The sequence below is a fragment of the Xiphophorus hellerii genome, chromosome 12, assembly GCF_003331165.1.
Source record: "Xiphophorus hellerii strain 12219 chromosome 12, Xiphophorus_hellerii-4.1, whole genome shotgun sequence".
In the NCBI taxonomy this organism is placed as follows: domain Eukaryota; kingdom Metazoa; phylum Chordata; class Actinopteri; order Cyprinodontiformes; family Poeciliidae; genus Xiphophorus; species Xiphophorus hellerii.
Genome location: NC_045683.1, coordinates 16,669,691 through 16,689,722, shown reverse-complemented (window position 1 = coordinate 16,689,722; position 20,032 = coordinate 16,669,691). Strand labels below are relative to the sequence as shown.

At 39.1% G+C, this 20,032-nt stretch overlaps 1 protein-coding gene across 5 annotated transcripts in view; it reads left to right on the top strand.

The window, feature by feature from the left end:
• Positions 1-20,032, top strand: part of ap1b1 (adaptor related protein complex 1 subunit beta 1) — a 30,927-nt gene that overhangs the window by 8,350 nt on the left and 2,545 nt on the right. For 3 of the 5 annotated variants that reach the window (XM_032579257.1, XM_032579258.1, XM_032579255.1), the window contains exons 11-22: positions 1,129-1,294; positions 1,995-2,093; positions 3,359-3,618; positions 4,393-4,600; positions 4,781-4,801; positions 6,888-6,917; positions 7,005-7,142; positions 7,220-7,365; positions 7,452-7,581; positions 10,707-10,791; positions 11,336-11,422; positions 11,995-12,149. In XM_032579257.1, coding sequence (XP_032435148.1) covers positions 1,129-1,294; positions 1,995-2,093; positions 3,359-3,618; positions 4,393-4,600; positions 4,781-4,801; positions 6,888-6,917; positions 7,005-7,142; positions 7,220-7,365; positions 7,452-7,581; positions 10,707-10,791; positions 11,336-11,422; positions 11,995-12,149 — 1,525 coding nt within the window. Of the gene's footprint in view, positions 1-1,128; positions 1,295-1,994; positions 2,094-3,358; positions 3,619-4,392; positions 4,601-4,780; positions 4,802-5,760; positions 5,848-6,887; positions 6,918-7,004; positions 7,143-7,219; positions 7,366-7,451; positions 7,582-10,706; positions 10,792-11,335; positions 11,423-11,994; positions 12,150-20,032 lie in introns of all 5 variants that reach the window. The other 2 variants (XM_032579259.1, XM_032579256.1) reach the window with 2 other exon arrangements.

The following is a 20,032-nucleotide window of genomic DNA, read 5'->3' as shown; positions in this document are numbered from 1 at the left end:
TAATTAAGCCATTTCATTCCAGTGTTTTGTACCTGTCACACATCTAAAAACTGCAGGACACAAGCCCTTGAGGGCTGGAGTTTGACACCCCTGCTTTAGAGAGTACTATTGATGGTTTAAACTATTGAATGTTATATTTTCTGCATTCCTCATTAACAACTTCCACACTGAAGAGTGTTGTGCTTCATGTGAGGCTTTAGCATTTAGGGGAAATGACAGATTGGAGCTAGTGGTATTTGTCAGGTTCAAGCTAAAAATCACTCCAATTCAGAATCTGTTTTTCTCTTTTTTCCATTCTTAAAAATAAAATACAAAATTTAACATTAATGGTTATTTTCATGTGATTAAAGGGAAACATTTTTGTATATATATGTTATTTTATAAATGTTTGCCTGATAAGCGTTAGAAAGAGATTTTAAGGAAGGATTTAGGGGCCTCCTTAGATTTTCCCAGACAACTTGCTGTGATTCCACATGGTCAAAGGTCAGGCTAATTTGGCGGCAGTGTGACTTCTGCTGTGGACGGGATTCATGTGGCAGACAGGAAGCTCGCCCACTCAGCAGTACACCATCACCCCGGAGTCGTGAGCCTTGAAGGGAGCAGCTTTGCAAAGCCTACCAGCTCGGCATGGTTCACGCTTTGAGCCAAATGAGTCACCAGCTAGTCAAAGTTTGCTCTTTCCCATTAATTAAACATTTGTGCCTCAGCATAGCTTGTAGTAAAACCATTATGCAAATGGGAGTATTAAATGCTGCAAATTTTATGCAGATCAGAAGAACCTGAAGCACTTCAGAGGGAATTATGGTTGCACATCTTGAATAAAAGGCTGAATCCATTGCCTAAATGTGTGCAAAAATATATTTTCATTTGTCAGGCTTCTTAAAAAAATGCCACACTAAAGTGCTGTTTGATGTGAAATAGGTAATAAGTTGGGACCTTATTTCACTACTTTGATGTTCCCTAACAACTACTGTTTCCTGCCTTTTTGTTTTGACAAAACATTACCAGGTTGAGTTTAAATTGTATTGGAGACATTTGCAAATTGTTTAAATGCATTTTTCTTTTCTTTTTTTCATTGATTTATTAAGTTTTTTTTAAAGTAATGTTATTTGGTGTAACTCCTTGTAGGTATGAGAGTGTGATTGCCACTCTGTGCGAGAACCTTGATTCCTTGGATGAGCCAGAGGCGCGTGCTGCCATGATCTGGATTGTGGGAGAGTACGCTGAGCGCATTGACAACGCTGATGAGCTGCTCGAAAGCTTTTTGGAGGGTTTCCATGATGAAAGCACTCAGGTGTGTTTTGTAAGCTGCCGGGTTTGTTGTTATTTGAAAAATGAAAAGCAACTGATTGTGGTTCAGTCAATGATTTCTAATCAGTGCTGGCAGAGAAGAGTGTGTATTTTCTGCATGAAAATTATTAATGTAGCTTATTTGCTGCTGTAAATATTGCAACACGTAGGAGGCATTAGTACAGATGAGCGTAAGAGACCAGATTTTAATTGGCAGTCGATCTTCACCAGGCAGCATTTAAATCAAAGGTAGACCCTCACTCTGGACACATTTAGTCAAAAAGCCTGTCTTTTCACGCTCTCGTGTGGTTCACTGTTGGGTACGACGATTGTGTGGTTTTTCAATTCTGAAATTATGAAAGCTGCAGCTCATAGTGGGAGATGTAGAGCTGTAAAAGGTTGTACCGCCTGAATAAGTGAAGGATTGTCATGTTATTGCCTATAAAAGTTTTTTTTTTTTTTTGCTGGCAGGATAGATTTTTATTTTTTTCACCATGTTTCGTAACATGGAGAAAAGATTCCCTTATTATATTGAATATATTTAAAACCACAAAAACAAATTTAAAGATTGAAGCTTTGTATATTTGGTCTGTATATCGAGGCTCAGAAAACAGTTGTTTCTCCGCTGTGTTACAGATTTGGGGAATCCATTTTAAAATGTTTAAATGTGCAGCTGTAACTCGTGTTCACTGTGACCCTTTTAGGTGCAGCTGCAGCTCCTGACTGCAATAGTCAAGCTGTTCCTGAAGAAACCAACAGAGACCCAGGAGTTGGTGCAACAGGTCCTCAGCCTGGCCACACAGGTGAGAATAAAACCATAATAAATTATTATCTTCAACATTTTTCCATTCTGTACTTTAGTTATTTCTACACATGCATGTCCCGTTTAACTCGTATTTGGGATAGAATTTAAAAAGGAGTAAAAGTAACCTTTTTTGCTGCTAAAGTGATTTAAAATATTTGATAATTGTGACGTTAGCACTTTAACATCTCACTAGCAGGACTTTAAACTGTAGGAATGATGATGGAAAATATTGATGAAACTGTAAACTTTTTTAAAACCTTGATACTCATAACTGGCTTATGCCTTTGCCCAGCTGCCTTTCAGTCCTTTGTCTTCCTCTTTTTAATTTGGATAAAAGGGTAGGTGACGCAAGAGGAGCAAACATGCTTTTGTACTCCCACTTTTTTGACTCAGACTGATTCTAATCCTGATAAATTTATAAAGCTTTTAACTTTCATCAGACTTTCTAAAATGTAAATCAAAAGTGGACATTGGAAATGGTTGCCTCTTTCCTTCACCTCTAAGTTGGTTCAATCAGTAATCAGCAACATTTTCAAGCTAAATTAACTGTAAACTCCAACTAATAAGGTTATTATTTTAGTATATATCTGACACAGCATAGAAACAATCTTTTACAGCTGAGATGTTTAGACTGTTTATGGGAGATTATAGATCGAAGCCCTGATTTTCCATTATTATGATTCCCAAGTGTTTTTAGGTACTCTTCTGTTCCATTAAAATTGATCTTGTCTTGTATGTCAATATAGCTGTATCTTAATAATTAGGAACCACATATATTTTTCTATCTTGAACCTACTATGAACAGAGACCGATTGCATCTACAGACTGCATAAGTAGGAATTTATGTTGTCGATTGATTTTATAAGATAATTCACTTTTATATAGTGCATGTTTTAACATCATAATGTATGTAATCCAACATGACCAAATTCAAGAAGCAGCTCACTGTATTTTTTTTTCTTTGTGGTGATGGTATTTTTAAATGTTTTCATAAAAACAAAATACAGCATTGCTTCATGAACACAAATTGTTTTTCTGTGAGACTTCTGCAAGTTAGTGCATAATCTACAGGATTTATCTTTATTAATCTCTTTTGGGAGAGGGATATGTTTTTTTTTGCTGTTGGCCACTACATTGAGGCAAACTCAGTTTTAATACTGTTAATTCTCAGACCTTAGCCCCATATCAGGAACAGAGAGTCTAAACTATTTATCCTACATACTTCATGGATGTTTATTGTCATTCCTCCACGTCTGTATGCAGGATTCTGATAATCCAGACCTCAGGGACAGAGGCTACATCTACTGGCGTCTGCTCTCCACGGACCCTGTGGCTGCCAAGGAGGTGGTTCTGGCTGAGAAGCCTCTGATCTCAGAGGAGACGGATCTGATTGAGCCGACCTTGCTGGAAGAGCTAATCTGCCACATTGGGACTCTGGCTTCTGTCTACCACAAGCCTCCCAGTGCCTTTGTGGAGGGCAGCCGCGGGGTTCAGCACAAGAGACTCCCAGGCAGTGCTGGATCGTGAGTTACACATTGAACCCTTTGTGTTTTAACAGGCTTTTCTAAATGGATGTAGTTTTTTTTTGTTTGTTTTTTTACCTTGGTTTAAAGAGGAAATACTTTTTTTTGTGCTGAAGATGCTTTGCATGCGATAAATGCAAAGCATTTATCGTGTCATGCTCACACTCACTGGGAGCATGAATGTCACCATTTTGAGGCTTTTATTGATGCATTAAATCAATCTCTTGATCATGAAACTCGCTTTACTGTGGAGATTGTCACTGGCTTCACATCATGTTTCAGTCCTTTTCAGTTCCTAGTTCAGTTCCAGTTTCTGAACATTTTGACCAATTTCCTCTCCAGTTTTAGTCAGGCTCAATTCACAATGAGCTTATATGCCCGTCTACCCTCCTTTTGAAATGGCAATCTTGAAATCCATCCCCAAGGACACTGAATTTAATCCAACTACAGATTAGCGAACTGTTCTTAAAAGACTGATTTCTGAACTTGCACCAATCAGTTTTAATGAGGTCTACTATTTCTGACTTTAATTTAAAAAAAAAAGAGCTCAACCAATCAGAGTTTTGATTGTAGCTTATTTAAAAGTATTTGTTTATAATTCCACACTGGAAACATAAAAATTCAGATGTGTCCTCAAAGCCCCAAATAAAGTGCCATTCATCTCTGTGGTGAGTGCATGTGTACCGTTTATTAATAATGACACATTTTATTTAAGAAATTGCTGAGCTTGTTTAGTTCATCCTGTCATTTTGAACTTGTTTTACCTCTTTCTAGTGGAGAGAGCGTTGAGAGCCCAGACACGGGCTCTGCAGCTGGAGTTTCTGATGCACCGCCTGCGGTCATACCGTCACAGGGTGACCTCCTGGGCGACCTCCTCAATCTTGATCTGACACCCCCTGCCACCACTGGACCCCCACCCCCAGCCACTTCTGGCATGCAGCTGGGCGCCATGGACCTCCTTGGGGGGGGACTGGACAGCCTGGTACGTTTCAGAAGACCGCTACTTGAGTCAATCTGTCAGGTTTAGATCATTTATAAGCTTAATGTCACTGGGCTAAATTATGGAACATTTTCTTTTCTATTTTTACATTTTGTTCTTTTTTTTCTTTTACTTTTTTTTCTTATCTGTTCTTCTTTTCCTTGTTCAATGCTGCATCTGCAGATGGGGGATGAGTCTGAGCCGGTAACTACAGAGAAAGGGCACGATATTTATCAGTCATATAAAACCATTTTAAAAAAAATAAGTCTTAAAGAGCCCATTTCGTGCTTAGGGGGATAATTTCTTTCGGGACTTTTAGAAACAGGGACCTCAGGTAGATGTTGCGCTCTTTGTCCCTTTGTCTTTTAAAAGCTTCACTTTAAAGCTAGTCTGCTCATCAGCCAACCCAATAAAACCAGTGCTAAAGAATGTTGTTGATGTAGCATTTTTCTGAGTAGAGTTGTAATCCTTGGCAAGCTGTATTCACTCAAGAAATGCTTACAAATGGTAAACTTCTCTCTGCCTCAGAGAAAACAGTTTTCTTTAAATGTTTCTGCTTATACTCACTGTAAAGCTAAATAAGTGGAAGAAAGACTTCAACACACTATTTTTAACAACACAGCTTTTCTTGAGATTCCTACCTTTCCACAGAGGCTTAAAGTTTTAATGAAGATTATTAATAATTATTATTACACACTCTTAACCCATCATTGAAATCTTTCCCAACTAAACTGATGGAAAAGACACAACCTGTACTCTTTGTGTAATGTAATTTAGTGGACTATTCAAACTGATTTTTATACCAGTCAAATAAAGTAGAGAAGCACTTTACTTTGAATTCTTCAGAGTTTATGGATGAACTACAGCCAGGTTAAAGTTTATAGTTATGCTACATTTATTGAAACAGCTCAGGAGTGGAAAGTCATTACAGCTGTGTAATTAATGACTTTTTTACCTTGCAGGAAAAGTAAAAAAGTAAAAAAAAAAGCATAATATGGGCTCTTTAATCCCTGTTTACATAGTTTCCACACACCTGCTTTGATATTTTCATTCATTCATCATCTCATATTGTTTTGACTTGTGCAGCTAGCTTGATGCTAAATCCTTGAGGCCATCTCTCATCTTATTTTTTGGCTCTGCAATGTGTTTCGTCTTTCAATCAGCCGCCCATTCCTCTGCGGACGGACACTCCTCAGTCACCTCAGATCCCGCATCTGTCCCCGTCGCCCCCAGATTACAGCCCCACTGAGGTCGGTCCAGTGGACCACACTGGGCCAGTAAAGGCTAGCAGCCTATATAGACCTTTATTGTTCCACTATTTCCTCTCCGTAGCATCCCCAGCAGTAATCGCTTCCTGTTTGCACTTGTTGTACTATTGGTTGTCCCATTCAATGAAGGTGGGACTTTACTGAACCACAAATTATGAAGGTTTTGTTCAGTCTGTCTTCAGCCTTCACTTTTAGATGCATTGCAATAAAACCAGTCGAATTTAACTTATTTATACCAAGTAAGAGTAAAGTATACACATCCTTTGTCTCTATGTATGTCTCCTTTGTTATTATTTTTTACTGTGCCTTGCAAATGTATTCGTACCCTTGAACATTTTAATATTTTGTCACATAAAAATCAGACTTAAATGTATTTTATTGAGAAATAATAGATGAACACAACATAGTTCCTAATTGTGAAATGGAAGGAAATCTGTTCCTGGTCTTAATTTTATATTTAAGTAATATCTGAAGAGTGCTACAGATTATGAATTTGTTTCTTTTTGTTGCTTTTTAATAAATGTCAGCTTAATGAAGTGTATGACTTATAGTGCATGAGTAATAGTTGCTTTGTAGAAAAATTTGCTCACCTCTCTATTGCTCCTCTAGAGATGCCACAGATAATATTTACTAATCAGGTGGCTTCTTGTTGCAATTGGTTTCACTGGCTTTTATTTTGAGGTTTCAGAGCAAAAGTTGCTGAATATATATGCATGCCACTTTTTTAATAATTAATTTTGGTAAAACACATTGGAATCCATGTATTGTTTTTGTTCTACTTCACAATTATGATTACTTTGTGAATAGCTATCACTACTCCACTTAAAATCACAATAAAACTGAATATTTTTGCAGGGTTCAGTAATAGTTTAAACCCTATAGCTACCATTAATCACACAGACATTTTCTAGCTCGTTTCACTCCTCCCTCACCCTCTTCAATCTTTTTAGGGTGTTATCTAGTGTTTTTTTGTTCATTATATAGTTTTTAAAATTCCTTTTGTGCCTACTCCTCATGCTCAGCTTGGAGGAGACCTTGGAGGAAGTTCGGCTGTAAGTCCTTTTTATTAAAGATCTTTTGAAGTTTAATGGTCTCCTAAGGGGTAACACTGACGGTCCCATATGTTTTATGACCCTTAGATGGGGGCTGGTTTTGGTGCTCCTCCAGCTGCGCCAGCAGCCTCATTCAGCGCTCCTGTTAGCGGCGGACTGGATGACCTGTTTGATCTTGGAGGTGGCGTCGGTATGCCGATGGGAGCCTACAGCCCACCAAAAACAGTAAGTTCGTACTCTAGGATTGAAATTCACTGGTTGCATAATTATGGAGCCCTAACAATTCATCACTTTGTCCACAGGTTTGGCTGCCAGCCATGAAGGGCAAGGGGCTTGAAATATCTGGCACTTTTGCCCGCCGTGCTGGTGTCATCCAAATGGAGATGACTCTCACTAATAAAGCAATGAGTGTCATGACTGACTTTGCCATCCAGTTTAACAGGAACAGGTAGGATCGAGTTCTATCTTTTATTTGTTTACATTTCTGTCATGAGTTGAATTTTGTGAAATTTCTTCCTCTTTGTTTGTCTTTAGCTTTGGTCTTGCTCCAGCTGGTCCTCTCCAGGTTCTGACCCCCCTCAGCCCCAACCAGAGCATCGAAGTGACCCTTCCACTCAATACGGTTGGACCTGTTATGAAGATGGATCCACTCAACAATCTGCAGGTAAAACCTACACTATGAACAACATTTCTAAATGTTACCTGGCTGGGTTGGTTTTCATTCAGGTTCAGTGCTTCCCTGTCCATCTCTAGCTGCGTTTCCATTACAAATGCGCACAAATCTTTGTCGATATTCTGCTAATGTCGAAAAATCACAATTTTGCAATTGCAGTGTTTCCATTAAGTAAGAAATGAAATTAAAATCACATGTCAATATGCTTGTTCATGCAACGAGTTATTACAAACAATAGCAGTGACGGTTGTAAACAGTTACATGATATATATTCATAACTCAGCCTTGATGCTGGCGCTCATCATCTATCATCCATCAGAGGAAACATCGGCGTCTTATTCAGGGTTTGGCGCGACAAGCCCTTATACTTGGCAGCGGCTACGTATGCAGTGTTTTTGAGAAATTGTAGTCTGTGATTTCACAGAAGAGCTACGGATACAACACATTTGAATGACAACTTTTTATGAAATGTGCGATGCTGTGAGAGCTCGGGTGGAGCCAGCTGCACATTGTCCAAAAACCTCCCCAAAAACAAGCCATCATCTTCCTACGACTTCCTGTCGTCTTCTTTGTGGTTTTCACCAGTAGTAACATCTGGCTGTTGATCACATGACTCACCAGCCAGTTTTCTGCAAAAAACGTTTTTCCATTGCGGTTTTGTGAAATACATTTATTTTAATATTGCTGAAAATCCTCCTCATCCTGGCGCAGAAATGTTTTTTAAGAAAAAACGTTAGTTTTTGCAAAATTGGTGTGTCTTCATTATCAAATCTATTTTTGGAATTTCAAGCAATTTTCTGATTAATGGAAATGCACCTAGTTCAGGGTCATGATTGAACAGGTCAACATGATCAGGTATCAGTGCAAAACACAGCCCTAACGCTGTTCAGCTCTGTCTGACTCGGTGTCCTGAATGTATCCATTGAGACGCTGTCTTGAAATGACCAAGTGCGTCGCGTTGTTACTCTACCACGATGTTGTCCCATTTTGAGAATAAAACGGTTTAAGCCTGAAACATTCACCAACGCTACTGTGAAAGGTTGTAAATGGAGCAATGGTTGGGTTTTGATCTCTGTGGCTCTTTTTGACTGGGCTGACTATTGCTGCCTGCACCTGGGAAGGGAAGATAAGACTGCTAAAGGGGGGATGAGAAAGGGAATGGATGGTCATTAATGGTTTCGCATGCCTCCTCCTTTTTCTCCTCGCCTGAACAGCTTTTCTAACATTTCTACTTTTCCTATGAACAGTATTGATCTGGCCTATTTCCACTGTTTATAGTAGATTTTTCAGTTTTACTTTGTAGGATAGTTACACATGCAGATGCCATCTGTATTCATGTCAACTTTTTTATTTTGCATCTTCATGGCATTTGTAGTGAAGTCCTCCTAGCATAGTAATGAAATCGTACAAACTGCACGATGGTATGCACGTTACACAGACCTGACAATCTTTAAAAATTGAGGATGCCAAAGTTGCAACACCAATATTACCTTAACTAATAAAGCTCCATCTCAAAAACATTGCGTTGTTTGTGCAGCATCTTAGGAATAAGATGCTGCATTGAATTATTCATGACTCACTCTTCTAGCAAAGCTGCAGCTCTTTATAAAGCTGGGTAATGACGGTAACATTGCCTGCTACTTGTTTCTGCAGATGCTTCCTTTATTAGATCTGTGTTTATCTGTTTCACACTCTCGTGCTTAATCCTTCAGGACCGTAAAGCTGACTGAGAAGCTAAGGCAAACAAATTCCTTATTAAATCTATAGCTTGTCAGATAAAATCATTGGAGTATTTATAAATGTTCTCATTTATCCTATTTTTATCCTTGTCTGCTCCTTATTTCTCCTTTTTGTATCTTTATTTTTAGAACTCTTGATGCATTTTAAGAATGCTATTTATAGATCAGAAACTTTTGCTTTATTTAGATTATTGGAGTCATATTTCAAAATAGCACTCTGCAAAAATTATTGAAAGAAAACCAAGAAACCAGCAGTAAAAATGTACATATATGTCAGTGAATATAATATGTAAAATAGACTCTTTATTAAGATAAAGATAAATACTGTGTATGTCAAAACATTTAAAGAAGCAAAACGAAGGCGTAATAAGTCTGCACCGTTTCATGCTCAACACAGTTTAAAGCTAATTTGTAGAGCAGATCATGTGAACTCCTGGTACAAAAGGTCAGGTTTCTTGAGGCTCATACCTCCCACTTCCTCTAGATAAAACTCCAGTGGATTCAATGCACTTATTAGAGGCTTGTTTGGAGAAAAATAGAGCCTGGAGCTAAATAAAGCTTTGACTCATGTGTCCAGAAGAACATTAACGCTTTTTAGATATTTATAAGTAGTGGAGCAATGCAGTTTCTTTCATTTGCTGTTTTTAGTGAGCGTTTAACTCATTTTATCACATATACAAGATTATGAAATAATACAGAACCCTGCTGAAGCTGTTTTATCTGCTTCTGCAAAGGTTGGACTGATTTATTTATTAAACTGTGTGGCTTGGCAATGGGACATCATTGAGTACTGTGTGTTGTTCAGCGGCTGGCTCTGAATACCTAGAAAGCAGGATGGCAAATGGCCAGTTATATCATTGGATGTGTTTTTGATTTTTTCTTTCATTTTGTTTGTTTATTTTTGATGAACAGATTTGTGATCTAAAAGATTGACAACACTGAAAACAATCAAGTGCTGATTTGCTTTGAAATTATGATTATGAGACCAACAATGAAAAAAAACCCATTCGATCCAGAAATCATCTCACACTTTAAGTTGGCACTTTTCAAAGCAGTTGTCACAAACACATTTGAAACATTACTTAATTTTTTTTATTTTTTTACTATTTGACAGGTTGAAAGCTGTTGTTGACTAAATGAAAGGTACCAACAGCCTTATGATCTGAAATTGTATTTTTCAGAGATTCATTTGAATTTATGAAGTGTGATTCTAAATAAATAACTCTTTGGACTGAATTCGGAGGATAGTTGAATACTCCGACTTTTTGGCCCACACTAAAAGAAGTGACGTCTCTCGGTGAAAAGCACTTGAAAAGTAATTATTCTGAGATGGCTTCTTGTTTCTCCTCTCATCCAAACGTAATCCCCTCCCCGCAGGTGGCTGTTAAGAACAACATTGACGTGTTTTACTTCAGCTGCCAGTACCCCATCAGCATGCTGTTTGTAGAAGATGGGAAGATGGGTGAGTGCTTCCTTGCTAAATAGCTTCACACAAATGCCTCTGAGCCCTGCTGACGTCAGCCGGCGTACTATAAGCAGCCCTCTCTGAAAGATTGATGCCTGTGTGACTCTTCCTGGACTTGTACTGCGAATGCTTGTTTACTGTCCACCAGCTAAAAGCCTGTCGCTTCACATGGCAGGGCAGATTATACAACAGGGCCATTTTGAGTCCTCTTTTTGTTTTTCTTTTGTTCTTGAGTTGCTGTTTGATTTATTTGGTGAAAATGTGTCAGCATTTGTCCCTGTGGAGCCGTCTGATGGGGCTAGCAGCATGTCTGCTGCCAGAGGCTGAGAGCTAATGCTCCACAGCCAAAGCCACAGCAGGACACCTTGTCTCGACAGTCAAAATGAACTGCTCACACACTGCTTGCTTCCTTTATTTTATTTTTTTATCTTTGTTGCACTGTGGAAAAACTTATAGTAACGCAAATTGTGCTGCTATTGACCCATATATTTCAGAAAGCTTTTGTGGAACTCACCCAATGATTGCATGTCTTCATTAACAGAGAGACAAGTTTTCCTCGCCACATGGAAAGACATTTCTAATGACAACGAGGCCCAGTTTCAGATCAAAGACTGCCATCTCAGCTCGGGTAAGACGGGGGGGTTAATGAAAAGAAAAACACATCACTGCACAGCCGTGCGCTGCAGCCTCTTTTCATACTAAAATAGCCAGACGGAGATGTGTCTATCTTAAAACTAATCCCAGCTAATGAAGCAAATTGTATTTGATAAAGACTCATCAGCTGCACTCTCTATTTATGTGTCATAATTTAGTTTTACATGAGTGTGAGCAGCGCTGAAGAGAAGAATTCATAATAATGGCTTAATGGAGAGTTACCCCGACAGATTGAATTTCTTTTCCAGGAGCAAAGAGAGAGGATTTCACGTCCTGCTGGGGTGCGTCAGGGAGACTCAGGCCGCGGAGAGGAGTTATTTCAGAATTAGAAACTACACAGGTGTTTCACAGAAAGCCCGGGGTGAGAATGTCTAGGGTAGGTTAAGGGAACAAGAGATTCTGCAGGGTCCAGTGCATTTAATGACAGATGGTCTCAGAGCATGACCGAAGTCAGTGAGGGGTTTAGGTTTAAATATCTGAGCTAAGATAAACTGTGCTTCACCATTTTCAGCAGTGAGGTTGATCTCTTGTTGCGTTCTTTAACAGATGCAGTCTCCAACAAACTTCAGGGTAGCAACATCTTCACCATCGCTAAACGTACCGTGGACGGCCAGGACATGCTGTACCAGTCCACCAAGCTCAGCAACGGCATCTGGATTCTGGCTGAGCTCAGGGTGCAGACAGGAAACCCGACTTTCACAGTGAGTCTTGCACAACAAACTGTTCAGTTTAGTCACTGCTCTCAAAACTATCTCAATTGTGATTGTGCTGCTAATTACTGAAGAAGGAAACAGCTGGGAGGAGACAAGGTCACCTTCAGTGATTTAGTTTGAAAGACGATTAAAATATTTAGAAATATTTCACTATGAGAACAAGCAGACAATGGAACCCTCATCTAAATGAAAGACGAGGGACAGATGGATTCCTTTGATGAGGAAAAGTTGTTGTTTTTTTCACAAGCTTACTTTCCAAGCTTTCTATAACCTATTACATCCATGGATACACTCAGTACATTGCAGAAGTATTCACATCCCTTAAACCTTTTCATTTTTGTCAGATCAACAACAACCTTTAATTTACCATTGACGCATTTTACGTCATATATCTGCACATAGTTTTAATTTCTGCCTAGGATTAATAGTTTTTTGGTAACACTTTATTTGAAAGTGTGTGCTTAAGACTAACATAAGCATGACATAACAACCTGTTAAGAACATTAAGGCATCTTTTTGAATGTTTGACTGTTGTCATTTGGTAAAATTTTACTTTTGTAACTGAACTAAAGTTTACATTATTTTGCAAATAAGATTTTGTGTGGTTTGCATTAGTATTCAACCCCCTTCTCTTTGATGCCCCCAAATAAAACTGATTGTCCTCAGAAGTCCACCTAATAGGCAGATAAAGCCCACTTGTGTTTCACATAATTGCAGTATAAATCCAGTTGTTCTCTGTAGGCCTGGGAGCTTCATGAGAGAACAAAATTCACACTTAAATTTGTGTAAGAAGAAAAGGATTCATGTTCATAGAAGTAAACGTTAGATGGTCTTCATCCTACATTGTGCAGATTTTCTTGTTGTTTATTGATTGTTTTTTTTGCTTCCCCTGTCATCCTGCAATACCTGAATGAAGGTGCAGGATTGTAAGAGTAGCACTTTTTTTTGTTTGTTTTTTTCCCAAAGAAAACACCAATTTCTGACTTTAATCACAAAGATGTTGTATGAGAACATATTATAGTCGATGAAACCAAGCAGGAAATGTTGGGACATAATTCTAAAAGGCTTAGCACAGACTTTGACAGCATAGTCCCAGTATAAGTCAGCGTTGGTAGCATTACGCTTTGAGGTTTTTCTTTCTTTAAGTGAAACTCTCTGCTTCGTGTCCAAATGTGTTTCAATTTTTGCCCAAAACTTTTCTGCTAGAAATGTGAAGATAGGTTTCAGATTTCACAGTGAATCCATGCATACAGTACAGACCAAAAGTTTGGACACACTTTCTCATTGAATTCAATACAGATTTAGATGTACTGTACATCTAAATCCATAAAAAATGACTTAAAGCTGCAGTATGTAACTTTTATAAGCACTATGTGTTTTTACACATTTGTTAAATCTGTCACCATGTTGTGACAGTATGGCATGTGACTGATGACCTCCTTTCTGTGCTACTTTTGCCATTTGAAGAAGTCCACCGCTTCGTCAGAAACAACCAATTAGAGCCAAGAGGAAGGCGTGTCAATAATCCTATGGTACGTGCTGCTAAATGTGCTAATGGTGGAGAAACACCTTATCGTTACAGAAAAACTGTTTATCCACCGTCATCAGGGAGGGTGTGATCAGTGTGGTCCTCCTCCTGGCTCTGATTGGTTGCTTTTGACTAAGCTGTGTACTTTTGGAGATGGCTGTAGGACCACAGAGAGGAGATGGAGGAGCTTGATTTTTTTTTTTTTTTGTTGTATTTTTTCTTCTGCAGACTCTGTCTAATATCATACAACATAGTGATAGTTTAAACAAACATGTAAACACACACGTATATATATATATGTTTTAATAAAAGCTACATACTGCAGCTTTAATGACAAAGTTGCAATGTTTGAAGCTGACTCCTACCAAAGAAAACTGAATCGAAAGGTGCTTCAGATCATGTTGATTTAAGTCTGTGCATACTTAAAGTGAGCAAGGTCATTCAATTTAGTTTAAGAGTCTTCTGTACTGAATAAAGTCGGAATGATTCAGCGATCAGACTGTCACTGCTCCACCACGACGATCGAGACTATTGACGTTCTGGGATCCGAGTGAACAAGCAGCCGTGACAGAGACGGATGCGCAGCGTTGAACAGCAAACTTTCTGAGTATTTTGTGGGTGTATTGACGTGTTCCTGTCTGTTATGACGTTGCCCGTCTCTGCTTTGTCAGCGAGTCTCGGCCATGAAGTTGATGGATTGTGTTTGGCGTACAGATTCAGAATGCGCGGTGACCTTGATGCGACTCGCCTCCCTGCTCATTTCTCCGTCAGCGTTCGCCTCATGTTTAATTTATAAGGCGGCGTCAATTGTCTTTTTGTTTACTCCTGTCTGGCCCAGTCAATTTATCAGTCATCCAATGTGTGGTCATTAAATCCTCAGAATTTGCATTTGGTTCACACTTCCCTCAGTTTATCAATCATTGCACAGACCATCCTGTTAAACAGAAATGTAATTCGAATAATAAGTATCCTGAGTGATTGAGGAATATTTGTTACCCTGGAAGAAATGTGTAGTTTATTTTTGTATTTCACAGCACATCCTGTTTTATTAAACTTTAATGATCCAGGAAGCTTGCTCTTATCCTTCAGTATTTTCTCTTCCTGTCTTTATTCTGTTCTGCTTCATTTTAAAGTCCAAAGTATTCCTCAGTGTCGCTCAAAGCTCACTGGTTCAGTGCCATTCAGAATTATGGCACTGACCTTAAAATTAAATTGGAACATTTTCCCTCCTCACATTTATTTTATTTAACTGATTAATTTTTCTCCTGAGTATAATTTTAGTCCTAAAATGTCTTTTCTTCCTGGGTTAACCTGCAATTTTCTTCATCCTTCTCATCATCATCTCTGACCTGTTTGCCTCTTCCTGTTGAAGACGATGCATTCCCACAGCATGATGCTGCCACCGACATGTCACAGTGGGGATGGTAGGGTCAGGCTGATGTGCAATGCTAACGTCCTGTAACGTAGGACATTTTGCATGTCATCTCAGAAAGCATACTATCTTGGTCTCTTCTGACTAGAAAAGCTTCTTCCTCATGTTTCTGTTTTCTATTTTCTTGCCTGTCCTTCATCGAGGTTAAACTAATAGTTGCCCTGTCAGCAGTTTTCTCCCACCTGAGCTGCAGTGCTCTGCGACTCCTCCAGGGTTACCGTGATCGTTTTGATCAGATCACTTCTCTCCTTTCATGACCTCTCCGTTTAGATTTCCCACCATACTGTTCTCATTTTCAAATGACTGATTCAAGATCAAGATCCTCAGAGCTTTGGGATATTGTTTCTTGATCTAACTCTGCATCAACTGCATTTGTTCACAGATTTTCTTTTCTCTAACAAACCTGTTAAATACAGGTCAGCTATTCTGATTAAATTGTAACATGAGAAAATTTTAAAAAAAAAGAAAAGGTCTTGAGGAGCAAATGGTTTTGCATGGCACAGTAGGCTACAAATTGTGCAGTGAACGTAGCCGCAGAGTTTATATTGCTGCATGCACATAATGTACAGTGACGCTGTGAGCTGCTGCCTGCTGCCTGCTGCAGGGCACCAGCGCTCTCTTGGCACAGAACATTAAAGCCAAGCTGCCAAAGCCTTTTGTCGAACGCTATTTTTAGACCTGAAGGAGTAAAGCGCTGCCACTGCATTTTTCACTGGGTTTTATGGTGTTTCAGAAAACAAAACAAAAAAAAGGGATTAAGAATCATTTTCTTCAGAGGAAACATACAACGCTTATGGGTTCTTTTTTATTTATTTATTTTTTCTTCCTTCTCCTGCTCTGCACCCAGTGTTGTTCTGAACCATAATCATAGCTTGGCCTATTTTTCCCTCATAATCTAAACTTGATTGACTTCAGCTCTCCCACGACACCTTTCTATTTATATGAACTATTAAAGCTTTGTCCCAGTTCCACTCTCCAGTCTGCTTCTTGCTAACTCTTTAGAAATGTGTTTAATTTTTAGGAAGTTAAATAATTAAAATTCACAATTTTGAATTCAGATTTTTGTTTTGTTTTTGTATTTTTTTTTTTTTACAAAAACAGAAATTTTACAAAAGAGATTTGCTCGCTTTGAAAATTGCGTAAACTAAGATCTTTATGGGGGAACAGAAATATAACAATTTATTAGTAATATGAAGAAAATGAGCTGGAGCTCTAAACTTGCACAGCTGAAGACTCGGCACCTATTGAGTTGATATGACATTGTATTCGTTAGAGCCATGTCTCTAACGTTCCCACTTTTCCACACATTCGCACCCTTCTTGCTGAAAACAGCTGTCTGCTGCAGGCGAAAACAACTCTACGAAGGCAATGGGAAGAAAGAAAAAGTGAGAAGTTTTCGAGCAGACAGGAAACACTGCAGAATGGCTTTTATTCCTGCATGAAACATCAGCTGCAGCTCCTGTCTACTTCCTTTAACGACCTCATTTCCCATCTCTGAACTTATCTATACTGTATATCTGGGAGCTTTGGGATGCTCCTCATCTTCTTGACATGAAGCTGGGGTGTTTTCATCTGCCATCTCCTGTCCCCATGGTAACAATGTGACCAGTGATGTTGGGAGTTTTAAAATTTTTTATTTTTTTTCCTCTTCTCTGCCCACCTCTACAGCGTGTTCTTACTGTTGTCAGTAAACTCAGAAATAGACACCATGAAGCTCCATGAATGCACAAGGCTTCAGTTTGCCTACAAATCCATTTCTGTTCAGCATACGAATATTGTATGTCGGGATTCTCAGCCTGTGAGCTTTATTGCTCGGGTTTTTTTTAATTGAAGGCCAAAAATTTTAATTTCTCAATATCACACTTATGGTGCAGCTCAAGAGTTTACATACACTCATTATTGGGGTGAATGTTGTTTTGTTTTTTTGTTTTTTTAAGGTTGGTAACAAAATTAACAACATCGTTTGAAACAGGACTCAATGTTTTCTTTTTATTGCAGTTTCAGAGTAATCCACTGAGTGTCAGAAATATACATACACTCCAACTGACCAGTGCAGTTAAATGTTCCTTAGTAAATTGGTGTAAATCTGGGTTCAGTTTGGGATCTGGTATAATTCTGGATGGTTACTTGACCAATCTTCATGGCAGATATGTATAAGTTCATTTTATTTGATTAGTTTGTTGGTGGGTTTTTGCTTTTTAGGTCAAATTTGAGATCATTCTTGTGTTGGAACATCAATTCCTGTTTCAACAGGAAGCTGCTGTTATGTGGATGTAACCCTCGGCTTCATGCTACCATCTCCACTCTTCAAAGTAGGAATATTTGGATTTTTGTTAGGTTTGGAAGCCCCACATTGACTCCAACATATTTCTTGTCTTCAGAAAGCTCAGTCTTTGCCCCATCAGACCAGAAAACGTTTCTCCAGAGAGAATTTAGCTTTTCTCTGCAGGCAAGCGTGAAGGAGTTGATCTTGATCGATCTCAACATCTGCTGTTCAGTGGTTGCTGAACATCTGAGCTCATTTTTCTTCATTTAAAGACGCAGTTTGGAGAATAACAAATGAAAAAAAAAACATTGGTAATGTTTTTGGTATCAAAATAATCAGATGGGGGAATAACTAGGATAGCAACTCAATAAAATCTTAACATGATAATTGGTTTCTGTGACGCATCTTTTCAACTTTGCTTTGTTTATCCTGATTAAATCTTTTAATTGTTGGTTTGTCTCCCTCCAAGGAATCGCACTGATTTAACTCGTTTTTATTTCTTATACAGATAATCTGCAGACTTTAAGTTTCCATCCATCCGCTACTAAAAACATTCTGTCAGCAGGCAGCCGATAGACTTCGGATTTTTTTCTTGTTGTTCGCTGCTGTTGTTTAAATTATTTCTCATTGTATCTGGTGTTCTTCTGCATCAATACCTGGTTTCACTTTATGTTTTATGCAGGCTTATTTCTGGACGCCTCTGTCGGGTTTCTCCTCACAAACTTCCCAGCCGGTTATTTTCTTCTTTCTTTGCGCCGCATCATTTACATTGCTTTCCTTCCTTTCTCTGACCTGTTGATTCTGTGGTAGAAGGTCTGTGTGCTGAGCTTTCAGAATCAATCTCAGATTTTTAAAATTTATGCTATTTTATCTGTTTCTTAAGGTTTAAGCTAATATTCTTGCTAAAATATTTTACGAGGATTATTGGGGGTTTTTCTGGGATACAAATAGATCATCTCAAACAAGTTTGCCTTTTATAAAATAACCAATAATTCATATTTGTTACAGTTTTGTTCACTCTGTTGCATAATGAAGACATTGAAACAAATGTTAGACACTTGTTTTAATTGAATCACTTTTATAGAGAAATTAGTCTTTTTTTTTTTTAGCATTGTAAGCTTCATTAAAGGTGATGTTAACAGGTTTTTGCTGCAGTCCACAGAACTGATTGTTTCTTTACTTACTGGAAAACACAGTGTGTGTATATCAGAAATTAATCTAGCACAGTTCTTATAAACCTCTCTGGCTCATGATGTTGCAGTTTGAGATTTAATTTTTCCCACCCGGAGCTTGACGCTGCAGAATCAAAACACTTTGATAGTAAATGCTCACATTTTTTTTTTTCAAGAGGGAAAATAAAACCGTGTAGGAAGAATCCATTAATATTTAACACCCTGTTTTTCCCTCTTCTTCCTACTTGAGTTTGTAATTTCCTCGCCATTATGCTCTGAGGACGTGGCGCTGCTGTTGTTTTTAAAAACAAGCCGAGCTCCTGCGTGCTGCCGTTAGGAGTTGTGCAGCAGCAGCCGCAGCTTCTGCGCTTCCTGCCATCTTGCTGATAGCAGCACAGCTGTCCTGAACGCCGCCGGCAGCAGCGTGTATTAGTGAAGACCGCAGAGCCGAGGGAGGCTTTGCGCTGCTGCGGCGTTATCTATCGACAACCCTGCGTTTCCCGCTTTGCGGCTCTTCAACACATCATCCCATTTCAGGTGAATACCTGATCAGCGTAATTAGGATAATGGAGCAAACATTATAGAGAATTAGTGGCGCTGATACGGGGAGAGGCGACAGACAATTAATGGCTTATAACAAAATAAGTGAACACACCGGCTTGTAATTAGGATAATGGAGGATTACTCAACATAATGTGAATTCAGAAAGAAAAAAAAACTCAGCATCAAATCCAGTGAAAAGCGTCGAATAAATATGAGAAAAGGGGTCACACTGTCCTTTTCTGCTTAACTAGATGAACGATCCAGCCATCGCTTCAAGCAGCTGTTTCAGAATGTGCCTCTTTACCTGAATGTGCCACTCTTGGGTTTGACTGGTACGCCTCGGGGTTGTAAAACCACAATGTGACCCTGCCTCCTACGCACTAATCAGCTCCTCTTCAGTGTAACAAATGGGATTCTGAGCGGTGACGGTGATTACAGCAGAAAGAGCGGCAGCGCTTCGCCGTCTCTGTGGGGGGGACAGGTTGTCCTCGTCTTTCCCATCAGAGACTCGTGGGTCATTAAAGCTTCTGGCTGCCACAGGGCTGAGAGGATTTCACTCTTGCAGAATTTTAATTACTGCATTTTTTCCCCCCCCAAATCCTCTCGGTCCGATTTGCTTTCTGCGACATCATGATAGAATCTGGACTGATGCAAGCAAGAACCCCCGCTGCCTGGTGTTTCCTCTAAACGGCACACTCCTGGTTGTGGAGAAAAATAATATCTGCAGTCTGACAGGAGAGGGGGGCGGGGGGGTAGCTCACTTTATGATGCTCCATTAAATCCAGAACCTTTTCCCCAGCTGAGGCCGACATCAAAGAGCAGGCAGGCCGCCGCTGTTTCCTCCAGTGTGCTTATGTATCTGTATTTCTGTCTGTAGGTCTGCCTGTGCCTGATAAGACTAAATTAAGGGGCTTTAAATCCGAGGCTCTT